This window comes from Periplaneta americana, chromosome 16 (assembly GCF_040183065.1).
Source record: "Periplaneta americana isolate PAMFEO1 chromosome 16, P.americana_PAMFEO1_priV1, whole genome shotgun sequence".
Classification (NCBI taxonomy): Eukaryota; Metazoa; Arthropoda; class Insecta; order Blattodea; family Blattidae; genus Periplaneta; species Periplaneta americana.
This window is the reverse complement of record NC_091132.1, coordinates 43,436,750-43,453,717: the sequence shown is the minus strand read 5'-3', so window position 1 is coordinate 43,453,717 and position 16,968 is coordinate 43,436,750. Positions and strand designations below refer to the sequence as shown.

General features: G+C 35.5%; 1 protein-coding gene and 1 non-coding gene across 2 annotated transcripts in view; one reads left to right on the top strand and one right to left on the bottom strand.

Moving 5' to 3' along the window:
• Nucleotides 1-16,968, top strand: part of LOC138690994 (uncharacterized) — a 74,888-nt gene that overhangs the window by 34,030 nt on the left and 23,890 nt on the right. The window contains exon 2 of the mRNA XM_069812618.1: nucleotides 10,405-10,746. Within this exon, the coding sequence (XP_069668719.1) occupies nucleotides 10,405-10,746 (342 nt within the window). The remainder of the gene's footprint in view (nucleotides 1-10,404; nucleotides 10,747-16,968) is intronic.
• On the bottom strand, nucleotides 7,212-7,293 carry TRNAS-GCU (transfer RNA serine (anticodon GCU)). The gene has a single exon. It is a non-coding gene; the product is annotated as a tRNA-Ser (tRNA).

Genomic DNA, 16,968 nt, shown 5'->3' with positions numbered 1-16,968 from the left:
TTACTCTGTTAGGCCACTGGGCCCAATTAAGTTGCTTCTCATAATGAAAAAATGCGATAAACACGATCACTTAAATTTTAAGTCTGCATTTCATAGTGAAAAAACAGCTCGTTCAAACCAGGAATCCCAGCTCAGACTTTCAACTCTTTAAACACTCACTTCCATTCTTCTGTTAATTTGTATTATACGATTTAGAGAGAGAGAGGCCAATTTCTGGAATTTTTATCAAGAAATCTGATGACAAAAGAATCGCATTATTATTTTCTTATAAAGAATTTGAATATTCAATGCCTAATCATAACTTAGGTCTGTATCACACAAAACTTTATACAGGATGTTTCATGACATTATGCTATAGAAGCCGTAAAGCTTCTAAAATATGATTACTTACTTACAAACGGCTTTTAAGGAACCTGCAGGTTCATTGCAGCCCTCACATAAGCCCGATATTGGTCCCTATCCTGTGCAAGATTAATCTAGTCTCTATCATCATATCCCACCTCCTTCAAATCCATTTTAATATTATTCTCCCATCTACGTCTCGGCCTCCCCAAAGGTCTCTTTCCCTCTAACACTCTATATGCATTTCTGGATTCGCCCATACGTGCTGCATGCCCTGCCCATCTCAAACGTCTGGATTTAATGTTCCTAATTATGTCAGGTGAAGAATACAATGGTGCAGTTCTGTGTTGTGTAACTTTCTCCATTCTCCTGTAACTTCATCCCTCTTAGCGCCAAATATTTTCCTAAGAACCTTAGTCTATTCTCAAACACTCTTAATCTTTGTTCCTCTTTCAAAGTGAGAGTGTTTAATATTTTTTCGTAAAATAATCATAATGCGGTAGGGTAGCCAGTTCCTTTCCCCCTCTATTGCATACATCGCCGATTAGCTACATGTTACACTAATCAGACTTCAGATGCATACAAACAATTGTTCTTTCTCTGACACATATCGTCAAGTGAGATAAAGCCTACTGTCTGATAATGGAGTACACATCAACCAAAACCTCAAGCAAAGGTACCATTGTATTGTATTGTATTTTATTGTATTTACTTACATTGAAGATTCAGCACTGCAAGCCACCAACACCAAATGGAAGTGGGAAGGCCATGTTGCAAAACTTAAGAGACGGAAGATGGACGCAGAAAGTCACACTATGGGACCCCCGCATTGGCAAGAGATCACGCGGAAGACCAAGAAGAAGATGGGCCACCTCTTCAGTGAACGTGTAGGAACCATTGGTCAAGCAGAGCAAGACATAGGGAAGACTGGAAAAACATAAGAAGACAAGTGAACAGCGACTAAAACCAGTGCGACAGAAACAAGCGAAAAATATCAAAACAGTGCAGAATGTGAACCAAGTGAACAATTCCAAGTATGCAAACATCTCTTACGCAGAGTAGCTCACCGCGTGAGACAAATAGAGCTCTCCCTCTATAGGAGGAGGCCTTTGCCCTAAACGGGACATTTTTAGGCTAATCACTTCATTACATTTCACTTACATTCCATGGTATTCGTACATCGCTTCACAGCTAGATGAAACATGTAAAAAAAAAAATTAATAGTGACTTGCTACAAAGTTTTAATTATAGCCACAGTCTAGTTGAAATATATACACTTAAGATTTTTACAATAGGCCTATAGTCTACTAGTGAAACACAAGGGGGTCGCATCGATACTTAATACAAGACAGAAATATTTGTGCAGCGTTTTCGAATTTCATAAACTCACCTACAGAATAGAAGGCGTGAGTATATAATAATAATAAATTAGCTTCCCTTATGAAAAGGTTGCCAGATTTGACAAAGCGTATTACATATAATTTGGATAAAATGATATACATTTGAAATGGTTAGGGAATCGAATATACAAAAGTCAGAAAAATTTACACCTAATTAGCGTTTGTGCTCATTTACAGTTAAGAAAGGGGGAAAAAATATCAGATAGGTTAGAATGATTTGAATGCCATATACCGTGAGAAAAATAATAGTAAGGATTTATTTGCATTGATATCTAAACCAATCACAGCCATCGGTTAAGATAACTTGAAATTTCCATTATAACTCCCATACAAATGATTTCTCAATATCTGAACCGATCCTTTGAGGGCATTAATGGCTATTTTCTTCACAATGCTGTGTGTTAGCCCCAGGTTTTTACATTTGATGGTAAAGAAGGAAGGTATGGTACCTCGTGCTCCCACAATCAGACCTATTACATCAATGTGGGACAGGCTATATTTATCTTTATAGAACGGGATTGTTGGTTCATAGATCCGTTTCTTTTCACTGTCCACCTCATGCGGTTGATCTGCATGTGTCTCAAATCTGATGGTGAGATCGAGAATGTATGCCGAGTTGTTCTTAATGACAATAATATCACTTCGCCGAACACTTCCTTGTGTGGCTAGTCCCTACACTTCTTGATGGACTGTAAACCCTACTTCCTTCAGTGCCTCGGCCAGCATAGAACGGACAGCATGGTGACGGATGTTGCGAAGGGCCTCACTATAGGGGCAGAAGCCAAGGATATGGGGAAGAGTTTCAATCTCGCTGAGACAACGCCTACAGCGGGTACCATCCCGACTTCTACCCGGTACAGCTCGGACCGGAGCGACATAGCTTACCATTTTAAAGGCGTCTATCCATTTCGAGAGGGTCAGATCTTTGTGATTTCTTATCCAGCTGTTTTTAGATATACCTACTTCTTTAATTTGGCCTCAATAATCTTATGTTTAGAGTTTGATTTGCTATATCTATAACATCATCAATAATAATAATAATAATAATAATAATAATAATAATAATAATAATAATGGCTTTATTTAACCTGGCAGAGTTAAGGCCGTAAGGCCTTCTCTTACACTCAACCAGGAAGGCTATTAAAAAATGTTTACTGCCATATAACACACTCCTTTTAGATAGCACGAAGGACTTGAAGGACTTGTCAATGGAGTATGGAAGTAATTTTTTGACGAGTATTTAAACTATGAACTGTTGAAGAACTTACAACGTTTTGACGATTACAAACAAGGAAGTTTATATATATATATATATATATATATATATATATATATATATATATATATATATATATATATATATATATATATATACTGACAAGCCATGGACATTATTTTTAGTTTTTGAAAATGGTCCTACACGATTCCCTAGATTTGGCACCTACTATTATTCTAACTACATTTCAGTCATTTCAGAAGTGTCCTGACTTATTAGTAAAACTAGCATGTCTAAACTAATTTCAGTAAGTAGGCCTACTGCAGAAAATGTGTGCAGTGTATCCTTCACTCCTTACCCTGTTATTCTATTCACACACACGGTTAAAAAAGCAATCAACGACAGTCCAAGTTCATAATCATTTTATGAACATTTATTTTAATTATTAATTTAGATGCTACTCCTCCAGGTTTGAATAAACATGACCTATCGTGAGAAAACAGCTTCTCAAGTACGTATTTTAGAAGAGAGTGCATATAGTATGGTAATCACATGGATATTTATGCCAAAATCTAGACGAATATAGAAATGCGGTTTAGTGGAACCAGACTAGACTTCTTTCAAGCATTAAAGACCGTATACCGCCCTTTTAAGCCACTGAATAATTTATGAACCTGGTATATATAATTACATGTCACAAGCTTATTGTCAGTTCGTCTCTCTTATATCAACAGGTTATGTGTTCATTGAAAAGCATGAGTTTCTTCTCAAAACAGTCTCCGACTTTAATCATTTAGAAGCAAAAGAAAGATTTATTTGCTTGAACTACACATTTTTAATTTTAATTAAAACATAAAAATAAAGTATGTAATTAGAACGCATAGTCCAATCGACGAACAAGATCTTGCTATATAGAAAAAATTAAGTCTCAACCTTAAAAAAAGTAGAGAATTGAAATTTCGCCCATTTCATTCTTTAACTCCTCTTTGGCTTCCGAAGGGCCGCTGTCCCGATTGAGAATCACTGTTCCACCCTACTTTAGTACATTTTAGACCAGGGGCCGCACTACACTAAAGTGAGGGAAAGGGGGTCTCATTATCAAAAAGGTTCAGAAACACTGACATGGTGACCACACGTAGTCATAAAACATCTAGGTAATGTACCAGCAGCAGCAGCAGCAGTAGCAGTTTTTTTTTTTTTTTTTTGCCTGGCAGAGTTAAGGCCATAAGGCTTTCTCGTCCACTCAACCAGGTTTGAATAATATACATGAAATACAAAATTATGTGATAGAATACAAAACAACACAAAAGAAGATATCTTAGAGATTACATAAAATATAATGGAAAATTACAAATAGTAAAGATCAGTTCAGAACAATGGAAGGAGTCCATAATTGTACCTATTTTTAAAAAGGGGGACAAAACCAACTGTGGTAACTTTCGAGGAATATCACTTTTGTTGACGTCGTACAAAATTTTGTCCAATATTCTTTCGAGGAGATTAACTCCGTACGTAGATGAAATTATTGGGGATCATCAGTGCGGTTTTCGGCGTAATAGATCGACTATTGATCAGATTTTTTGTATTCGGCAGATAATGGAGAAAAAATGGGAGTATAAGGGTACAGTACATCAGTTATTCATAGATTTCAAAAAGGCATATGACTCGGTTAAGAGGGAAGTATTATATGATATTCTTATTGAATTTGGTATTCCCAAGAAACTAGTTCGATTAATTAAAATGTGTCTCAGTGAAACATACAGCAGAGTCCGTATAGGTCAGTTTCTATCTGATCCTTTTCCAATTCACTGCGGGCTAAAGCAGGGAGATGCACTATCACCTTTACTTTTTAACTTCGCTTTAGAATATGCCATTAGGAAAGTTCAGGATAACAGGCAGGGTTTGGAATTGAACGGGTTACATCAGCTTCTTGTCTATGCAGATGACGTGAATATGTTAGGAGAAAATACACAAACGGTTAGGGAAAACACGGAAATTTTACTTGAAGCAAGTAAAGCGATCGGTTTGGAAGTAAATCCCGAAAAGACAAAGTATATGATTATGTCTCGTGACCAGAATATTGTACGAAATGGAAATATAAATATTGGAGATTTATCCTTCGAAGAGGTGGAAAAATTGAAATATCTTGGAGCAACAGTAACAAATATAAATGACACTCGGGAGGAAATTAAACGCAAAATAAATATGGGAAATGCGTGTTATTATTCGGTTGAGAAGCTCTTATCATCCAGTCTGCTGTCCAAAAATCTGAAAGTTAGAATTTATAAAACAGTTATATTACCGGTTCTTCTATATGGCTGTGAAACTTGGACTCTCACTCTGAGAGAGGAACATAGGTTAAGGGTGTTTGAGAATAAGGTGCTTAGGAAAATATTTGGGGCTAAGCGGGATGAAGTTACAGGAGAATGGAGAAAGTTACACAACACAGAACTGCACGCATTGTATTCTTCACCTGACATAATTAGGAACTTGAAATCCAGACGTTTGAGATGGGCAGGGCATGTAGCACGTATGGGCGAATGCAGAAATGCATATAGAGTGTTAGTTGGGAGACCGGAGGGAAAAAGACCTTTAGGGAGGCCGAGACGTAGATGGGAGGATAATATTAAAATGGATTTGAGGGAGGTGGGGTATGATGATAGAGACTGGCTTAATCTTGCACAGGATAGGGACCGATGGCGGGCTTATGTGAGGGCGGCAATGAACCTTCGGGTTCCTTAAAAGCCATTTGTAAGTAAGTAAAGATCAGTTACATAATATGAGAATATAAAATAAAGTAGAAAATTACATATAATCAAAATCAGTTACATAATATAAGGAAAATATATACAGTTTATAAGACATAAACTGCTCGAGATAAACTCCACGATTAATTCACTTGAGATATAATATACCGTTAATATAGCCTACTAATAGGAGAATAGATGTAGGTTACAAGACATAAAAATTTGAATTGCAAAAACGTACTGTATAGCATGTAATGTAGTATGTGTTAGCGTAGTGCATTAAAGGCGCTATGTTCGGTTAAAGTTTGTCGAGTATAACGAAATTCGATATTCGCTGATGTTCGCTCTGCAGAAGGGGGCCTGTCGTGTTCGTTTCACCTTGTTATAAACATATTTGCTGTTCTCTACTTCTACCCTTTCATGTTTTAACCGCTTAAAGATTTTAGCACAGGTCTTCCAAATAGTTTTTCATATGACATAAGACGAAATTTGTAATGCCTTGTTTGCCTCTCTCATGTTCGAACATTGCAGGACACTAGTACGTATATTGTGATTATGATGCAAGTATCTCTGAACTTTGTGTTAATTTTTTCATATAGTTGTTCCCTTGTCCATAGGTTACTAATCTCGGAACATGGCGTCTCCTATGTTCAAGACTGACAATTGATATAATTCGTAAAACATAAACAAGGAAAAGGAAACATACTCTTATTAAAGACTGAAACAAAATAGAAAACAGAGAAAGAAAAAAAAAGAAATTGGAAATAAGGTGTGAAAGTAGCTTCAAATTAACTAACAACAATATTCTGTAAAATATGATACCAAATAATTCTGTATTTTGAAAAATTCATATTGAAAATATCAACATTCGGATGAGGATGTAATTTATTGTATAATTGTAACATTTGCAAAACTGGGGAATTTTTGTGCGATTCAGTATTTGCCCTTGGAATGAAAAATAAATTTCTAAATTTTGTATTAAGCTTGGGTTCATATAATGTTATATAACAAAATAAACCAACATAGTCCAACTTATTGTTAATAATTTTACTTAAATTAAGTTTAAAGATTGACAATTTCGTCTAATTTCCAAACTAGTAAAACGGAAATGTTTGAAGCATTGTAGCATAACTCTCATAAGTAGTAGTATGCACATAGATAGATGGATTTATTCAGGAATAGTATACGTACCGATGCACTATATTATCAGAATTTACTGCGTTAGTAGAGGTAAATGAACAATCCTGCTTCCTTCTTAAAAAAATTACGTTGAGACATAGCGAAATTTCACTGTAACGGTGGCCTCTAGGGTTTCATTATACTGGTATTTTATTATAGTAGGTATTCATTAAACCGAACATTTTTAATACACAAAAGTATAGGTAAATTGGCGTCGACCAAAAAAATAATTAAATTTACTAGAAATTTCGTTACTTTGGCGATCATTATAATAATATATCTCTGGAGTACGATAATGAAGTATTGTAAGTTAAGTAAAAAAAAACTCGACGAGGATGGGATTCGAACCCACGCGTGCAGAGCACATTGGATTAGCAGTCCAACGCCTTAACCACTCGGCCACCTCGTCAGGTGATCGACCGCTTCGTACTGAGTGGAGCTGCGCAGAACAGTCAGTGCGACGCGAGAGAAGCTACGAGTATACGCAAACGTAACGACTCGCGTTCTCCTCCTTCCACATGTCATTCTCCCCCCCTCCCTCCTTTCCATCCTTCTTCTTCTTCTTCTTCTCCACGTCGTCCTTCGTCACTTATTTTTCATCCTCCCTTTCTTTTCATCTCTATCTCTCTTCTTTCTATGTCTTTTCCTTTAATTTTTCCTAGCTTCTCTTCAAACTAATTTATTTTCAATATATGTATGTGTTGATTTAAGTCTATAACTTGTATGTTCTTAATAAGATTTAACAAATAGTCGTAGGCCTAGCTTAATAATTATATTATATTCTTTTATATTAACCCTTTCTAACCCAAATTAAATTTACAAGCAATCCATGTTGAAACAAATAGCTGTATTAGGACCAAGTTACGGGAGTGGCAACATTTGAAACAAAACTATATTGATGAAAATGTATTGAAATAGAAGTTATTCAGCAAAATGTACCTTCATATGTAACACACAAGTATATAAATGCTATAAAGTTAATTATTGCCAAGGTAAGAAAGGGTTAATATCATTGTATTAAAATTCTAACACAACTGTTTGTTGTTGTTGTTTAGTCAACTGTCCGAAGACAGGTCTGAACCTCACAAGTGATACCAAGAAGGCATCATTTATGAGGCAGCTAGGCCGGGAGATAATGGTGTAGGGTGGCCAGTTCCTTTCCCCTTCCATTGCATACATCGCCGATTAGCTACATGTTACACTAGTCAGACTTCAGATGCATACAAACAATTGTTCTTTCTCTGACACATATCGTCAAGTGAGATATACTGCCTGATAATAAATTTACATATCAGTCAGAACCTTAATCGAAGGTTACTAAGTTTGTATGTATACGTAAAAGAAAATTACACAATTACAATCTGAGATCAGATATCCTAACAGGAATAATCATAACTAGGGAACGGAATTTGGAGCAGTAAAAGCTAGTATTGGCATCTACACAGCCATTTCTTTACAATCCTTTATACCAAGTCCTCCCCTCCATGACATACTCGCAGATCTCTGCACGTCAACAGCAGGTGAACGGGACAGTTGTCGTATAAGAACCTCAACATGCAGGTTTGCAGTTCAGAGTAGTGAAGTGCAGGTACAATGCCGAAAGTGAAACCAACTAACAATACAAAATTGAAAGACTATATTTGTAAAAGCTCCAGATCGAGTATCAAAATTCAAGAAACAATTCCCTAAATTATCGCTTCCCCCATGTCCAGTTCTTAAGAGATGGGGTCGTGGTTAGAAGCTTGCAATAATTATTACGCACATCACCTCCAATCTGTGAAGAAAGTGGTTCAGTCTTTCGATCCCGATGACGCGGCTGCGATTCAAATACGCCAGGAACTGCTAAATGATAGAACAATCGAAAAAGAAGTCATGGATATTAAGTCAAAATTTTTATATTTACCGGATGCCATTATTCGATTAGTACAGTCAGGGGTAAAACTAGTTGAGCAAATAAATATTATGAGTACTATTGTAAATAAACTGAGTGCAGTAGAAGGCGAAGTAGGAAAACGTGTTGGTGAAAAAATGAACAGAGTTTTGATTAAAAATGATAGGTACAGTATTCTTAGTCGGATTTCAGCTGCACTAACAAACACGTGTCCCAATGACGTCATTCAACGTGTGAATTTAATTGACGTATTTTGTTTCAAGTACTCTCCAATTGTCTCTGCGGATGTAGAGCGAAGTTTTTCCATGTTAAAAACTTTCCTTCCTTGCAACAGAGCAAAGTTGTGTTTTGAAAATTTGAGAATGATATTTACAATTTATTACAACAAGGCACAGCAGGAATAATTGTTTCATCAACAAAACATAGCATTAATTGAAAATACCATTTTGTTTGGTGCTACATTTTGTTCAACATTTAATGATACTCTATTAGGCTATGTTCTAAATATTGTAGTATATTATATATATTCTAAATACTGTAGTTTACATTGTTTACATATTATCATATTTCATGATATTGTAAATAAAGGTTTTAATTTAACACGCTCCTGACAGAAAAACACACATATTCAGAGGCGAGTTCCGTACAGAAGACAACTATCAGCCATCAATATTTCCACTGACACGCGAGGACGCAGAGATTGATATTTAATTATGTATATTTGTAATGTTGTTTATTGGTGTCTTGTGCGTTGCCAAAAAAAAAACACATGTAGTTCAAAGTGAAATGCAGATTATGTATGTAGGCCACTATATGTCATTAAACTATTCCATATGTTCATTCTGAAATACGTTTACAGCACGTTGCGTGTAAGTTTGTATGAAGTGAACTGTACTCGTCCATGCTCTGTGACGCAGCTCGCTTAACAGTCACTGAGTTACGAATATCTATACTACGTTTCACCATTCTTTATAATACTCCAAATCCCTTTTCCTGATCATAACATAAACACTCTTTATGCGAGTCTAAGTAAAAGCACAATCTAGTATATACAGTCAGGAAGCTTGAGTTGCTGAGGTACTAGGAACTATAAAACGTCTTTGCTAGGAACAATAGATTGTGCCGGTACTATTTCGCATTGTCTGTGATGAGGCGATAGTAGCGATCCTAGTGGTTAGCAACTATCTATGGATGCATATTCCCTACGTATTGAGTTTCATGACACTAGACTCTGGTAAGTAAAACTATAAATAGCTATACAGATACTTAAGTATCAAACTATTAATATACTACCTTCTTCTGCTACAAATGTGCCAATTAATAGATTCAAGAAAGTAATTTAAAAATGGTTTATAAGGAAGATACCGTAAACAAACGTAATATTATACGTAGAATATGGACTAAACTTTCGGACTTCAGCCTATTTATCACATACATAATTTCTATTACACACTATTTAATAAAACACTAATTCCATCTACTTCGTTAAAATGACAAATACTTTTGGAATGTCCAAAGAAAGAAAGAGCTTATGAGAGTCTATTCTTAACTTGAATTCTCAAAATGTTTGCAATGAGTCAATAATTTCTTTGGACGTTTTCAGTAGCCTTTTTTTTTTTTCTTTCACAGCTGGCATTCCTGGGAACTCTGATAGTATCAGTAAGGGCAACTCCCCAGCATCTTGATTATGCTGCAGTCTACACCAAGCCTGATCTATCATCCTACAGCGCAGCCTACGCTAAACCTGATCTATCGGCTTATAGCGTATCGTACGCTAAACCAGACGTATCGTCCTACAGCTCAGCATACGAAAAGCCCGATGTGACGTACACTGCGGAGTACGCTAAGCCAGATGTGTCGTCCTATGGCTCGGTGTACGCCAAGCCTGATCTGTCAGCCTACACGCCGTCGTACACGAAACCAAGTCATTTGTCCTACGCACCGACCTACGCCAAGCCTGTCGATTACTATGTAAGTTACCAATTTCACCTACTACCATATCTTTTAAAGCATGTAACTTTATTACAGTATTTTTAAAGGTTATGATATAGGGGAGACTCGTCTAATTTGGCAATATTTGTATTTTGACACAGTTTGTAGTTACATATTCTGAAATTAAATATTCCTCTATTATGGAATGTGTTTAACATTAAATCCCAATAAACCTCTGAAAGAAAATTCTACAAATCTAAATTACTTTACACATAACACACTAATAAATAACAAGTTACATGTTTCCCGATTTGGTACTTCATCAGGATAAATTGGCAATAGTACAGGGGTAATTAGGCAATAGGATTAAAAAGTAAAATTTTCAAAATAAAACAGTGATGCAAGGTTTATAAGACTTAATTTACTGGGATAAGAAGTCACTAAACATCATAAACACAAAACAAAAGCAAAAAAAATAAATAAAATAAATAAATAAAAGAATTGAATGGATTTTTCCGACCACTCTTATTAATTATATTGAAGGGTTGTCTTCTAATTTCTTTTGCCGATAGCCCAAACCCAAGATCTTGCATTTTGATTACATATGTCACCAGTTTTTGCTCTTCCTCAACGGTTAGAGCTAGGGGTCGTCCTTTCTTGGGAATGACAACGTCATCGCGTCCTGAGAATGCATACTGAAACCTCTTTAAGTTGTTAAAGGGCACATTGTACTTCTTAGAAGCCTTATAAGTCGACCATCTATCTTTCAAAACACTCCCAACCGCAGCCCGCAAATCAACTTTGGAATATTTTTCAGAACAGTGTCCTCGTTTCATTGGCGTATCTGCAACACACCACACACAGTGCTGCATTGAAGACTGTAAAAATCCCTCATACGTCCCTACTCTTAAATTTTACCATCGAGTACACATTCTTGTTCAAAGAGAGCAGCAATGAAAGAAAATGGCTAATTCACACTACCTGGAGAAGACATTTTTTGGTAAGAAGAACATAAAATGAGCTAAAGCCTGATGAGTTATTAACAGAAAATATTAATTATATACAGTAAATGGCTTACCTTATAATATGGAATCTCAGCTTTTGATATGTAATGCACAAACAAACGTAGGAAATGAACAACACTTTTCTTCCGTCTTTGTATGCACACGTCCCCACAACCACCACATCAAAATGAAGTATTCAACACTTCTTTCTATTAGTAACAATATCTGCCACTATAATGCGCGGATTCGAATGAAACGAAAACTAAAAGTACAGTCAGATATTGCACTATATGAAGATGTCATTGATCTTCTTAAAACTCTGAAGGAAATTTGGCAATAAAAGAAATACAAGAATATTGCCAAATTTCCCATATTGCCAAATTTGCCGATCTTCCCCTACAAAGGGCTGCCAATGTAACTCACTCAGTTAAAAGTATGCTATTATTTAGAATTAAATTGCAAAAATTTTACATGCTAATAATGATTTAAAAAAAAAAGTTAATCACTAATCAGATGGTGCGCTTTTCAAAAGGCGGAAAATTGAGATTTTAAACTAGACAGAAAATTCCGTTAACATGAACACCATTCAAAATATAAATATTAATTTTAAAAAATATATATGAATCATTAATAAGATGGTGCGCTTTTTAAAAGATGGACAATTGAGATTTTAAATTGGACAGGAAATTCCTGTAACATTAACCCCATTGAAAACATCTGGGTATATTTAAAGAAAGAGAAAACAAAGCGAGGTGTCGTTATCAACAAACATATTTCATTTCAGAAAGTCAAAGAGATCTGGTCGACTCTAGACGTACCAGAATTATCAAAGACATTCATATCAAGTTTGCCAAGGCGAATTAAGGCTTTGGTCGTCAAAAAAGTTTGTTTCACTAAATATGTTGATATACGTGCATTTTATATTAGCTCGAAATAGCTATATTTTATAAATTACGTATGTTTTCTTTTACCAAAATTATACTAATAGGCATCAAAGCCCTGCTAAAGAAATAAAACTAGTCAATGGAAGGGAATAAAAAAACGATTTTGCACCACTATTTGTATTTCAACTAATGATTATATTATATTACAATTTTCTTATACCGTCAACAACTGTGGAGTAACGGTTAGTGAGTCTGGCCGCGAAACCAGGTGGCCTGGGTACGAATCCTGGTCGGAGCAAGTTACGTGGTTGAGGTTTTTTCCGGGCTTTTCCCTCAATCTAATTTGAGCAAATGCTGCGTAACTTTCGGTGCTGGACACCGGACTCATTTCACCGGCATTAACACCATCTCATTCAGACGCTAAATAACCTGAGATGTTGATACAGCGTCGTAAAAAACCTACTAAAAACTTTATATAGAACTTTGTTCAATTAGTTCTGTAAATTATAGAAATTCACATTTCTATTTTCAGGACACCGGGGGCTATTAACTACATATTTTGTGAACTGGTGTCTTTGCAGAAAAAAAAAGTGGAGTATTCTGGTGTTAGCTTAATAATTTGGCACCTCTTTGTAGTTGCATACCATATAAACATCAGAAAATAAAGGTTCTAATTTACTTTCGGAAAATTGTCTTCTTCATTTCATGTCTACGTGTAGGTTTAATAATTTCTTATTTAATGATTTCTTCCAACTACATCATATATGCAGATACGACGAGATGTTTGTAATATGTAGTAATTCCTTATTTTACATTCCAATGAAACCAAAGTGTCCATTCAAAAGAGGGAAAGTGTAATTATGACGACGAAATGAGTCCGAGGTCCAACGCCGGAAGTTTCCCAGCAATTCTGCAACCTCGGAAAAACCTCAACCAGGTAACCTGTCCAACCAGATTTAAACCCGGATCCGCTCGTTTCACGGTCAGACATGCTAACCGTTATTCCACAGCGGTGTTAGACTACAGTATTTTTCATTCGGTATTTGACAAGACACTGCAGACACTGTATTAGCGTCGTGCATTTCAGCCGCTATGTTCGGTTCAAGTTTGTCGAGTATGGTGAAGTTCGATATTCGCCGATGTTCCCTTCGTAAAAAGCGGTCTGTCTTGCTTGTTCAGCCTTGTTATGAAAATATTTGCTGTCCTCCACACCCATCCATTCATATTTTAAGCGCTTAAATATTTTAATTCATATCATACTATTAGTTTTCTAAGTGGAATAAGACGAATTTTGTAACATCTTGATTTCCTCTCTCATGTTCTAACATTGCAGGACACTACACTGTATACCTTTCTTCAAAAACATACCCGTACTTGTCACGCAACTGTATTAGTAATGCAAAGCAGGGATATCACCTCTGACAGATGTAATAGCACATCGTGTAAAAGGCGCGAAAGGTCAAGCGCAATTACACGCCTCATAGATTCGTGTAATTATGACAGGAACCGCTTAAGCGTCATATCAGATATTTCAAGTAGGAAGATTATTTATTATCCACACCATAATAGGCTGATGTTACTGACAGAAAGAGTTAGCAATTCCAGACTGATGAAAATGAATTTTCTAACATCGTCATCACGGAAAGTGGTTTTCGACAAGCAAGGAAGCCTTACTATAGCTAGTCAACTGACTAGTATTCATCGATGAAGATGATTATTTCTATACGGTACATCTAACAACGTCAATAACTAATATACAGGTCCATGTCCTTGGTGTCTAGCAGAAGTCTGCATCGGACGTTTTCGCTCGAGCGCCAATTAGTTCATAGCATACTCCGATAGGTAGCGCACATGCATGATGGGTAAAATTGTCACGAGCGATAAATCCTCGAACGGTATAAGCCGAGCGTTAGACATTCGTTCTTGTTACAGTGATGAACTGTGTAGTAACACCATAGATGTTTATCATTTCAAAACTTTGCAGTGTTTAACTAACCTCTCCATAATACAACTACAAAACTTGCTTTAAAATGTAATATAAATGTTGTAGGTAAATGCTTTTTTTCCCCCCCACACAGGAGTGATTTTGTTTTTGCCATATCTGATAGATGTTATTGGATGTAAATGTAATTATTATAAACGGAGAACACAATCACGATAATGCAAGAACTGTATCAAGTTTTCTAGTAGTAATAATAATAATAATAATAATAATAATAATAATAATAATAATAATCTCTAATAATTAGTGTAACAATCTTTGCGTCTGTAACAGTTGTGCAGCATGATTATTCGTTTTATTATATTTTCTGTGACGTTATCTCTGTACTAATATTGTTATTAATCTACTGCTATATCAATAATATTCTGTAAAACGTTTCTACATTGTCACAGTATATAGGCGGAACACTATGTATGGACCTATCATATTATATATGTGGTAAATCAAATATTGAATAATTATTAATTAGCAATAATAACTGTATATCGAAGTTTTTCAAACTATTTTATTTACAACTTCATGTTCCTGTTTTGGTACGTTCCACTGACTGTTCCATTAAACGTTTGTCATAAACGCAGAAAATAAAGCCTTATTTTTACCGTGTGACCAAAACGTATGTGTATCTTATCTGTCGCCTTCCATACAAGATAAGACATGTCGGTGAGATGACCTTGTACTGTGCTTCTATTTATTACGAGCGTATCACGACCGATCTTATCTCACTCGAAGGTGCGACACTCGACCGAGTTCAAGCGAGCGATTTAACTCCAATGCAGCACTCTGGTGTCGAGCTATTACAATGCCTAGCCATGAAAAGTGTTAAGACCACTTACTACTACAGTATAGGTCTATCTCTTCAGAAACAAAATAGGTTTTTAGTTAAAATCCGATGTCTAATTTTATAACCCGGACATGTTGAACAAAAGCTGGAAATCAACTATCACCACTTCAAAGCAACAAAGAGTAGAGACTGCACGCACCGCAGCTATTGTAGCAATGTCAAGGCTGCGGATATAGCAGGATTCCAGGTGAAACCAGTTTCTCGTTGTGAGCTATTGTATAGTATACTATTGCCACTGACCTAGACAAGGTTGGAGGGGTCATCCTCGTTTAGAGAAAGGGAAAGGAAGAGACGAGTCATCTTCCCATGCAGACAGAGAGCTTTCCGCATTATGCATACGAGAAAGCGCACATACCTTCTGGCTTCTTTCGCCCTGCAGATGTTTTTAAACGAAAATGTACACAATTAATGGATATCGTGTGCGACTGCAAAACGTCAAGGGTTAGTCATGCTATCGAAATTGGCAGACACACTATCACACAACATATAACCCTTGGCATAATTTATAATTTCAGAAAGTGGAGAATGCGAGCAATGTATTATAGTTGATTCGTACGTTTACTCATTTAAAATTATATATATATATATATATATATATATATATATATATATATATATATTGAAAATAGATTAAGCTTCATAATCAATACTAACGTGAAAGTAAATATAATTTCTTCACACAAAAATATCGTCATGAAGGTAACTTTCTCATACGTATTAACTATTTCGCAACAAATCAATTCCTTTATCATTGTGTGTGTACTATAAAGAATATTTATACATAATGAACCATAAATCATGTCATTAATTTCAAGGAGTTAATCTTTGAGACATCTCAAACAGAAAAATTCCATACAATTTTGTTCGTTTTTGCTTACGTTTTGAAAAAAAAGTTTTAATAGTAATAATAATTATTTATTTATTTAATCTGGCAGAGCTAAGGCCAGTAGGCCTTCTCTTCCGCCCAGTCAGACTCTAATTCTAATTAAATACATTTGCTTACATAGTTATTACCAGGGAACGGATTTATATGGACTAAAAATATATGAAATATGTAAATATATATGTAGTTATTTTTACCAAAATATGGAATTAAATATGGATTTTTACCAAAATATGGAATTAAATATGGACTTAAAATTATAAAAAAAATGACTATGTACGTTAAATATTGGTACATTTTAATCAAACTAAACAAAAAATATAATGGACGTACCTTATCTTCCAATGTAGTTTCAACAAAACACAATTTTTATTGTCTGTTACCATAACAATAGGTTACAAACATTTCTTTCAAGTGCTGAAAAGTGAATCTTCTTCTATTGTCTCTGAGGATAGATTTATACTGACTAAAAGAGCGTTCGACGTCACAAGAAGTAACTGGTACATAATTCAATTTCACAATGTCTGCTGGGGATAAGTCCAAGTTAATCTTCACTGTTGATTCACCACTCATCACAGCAACAACCTTTTGTAGTTCTTCATATCCAGGGTTTTTTGAAAGTACAGTGTCCACCTTAGCTCTTACTG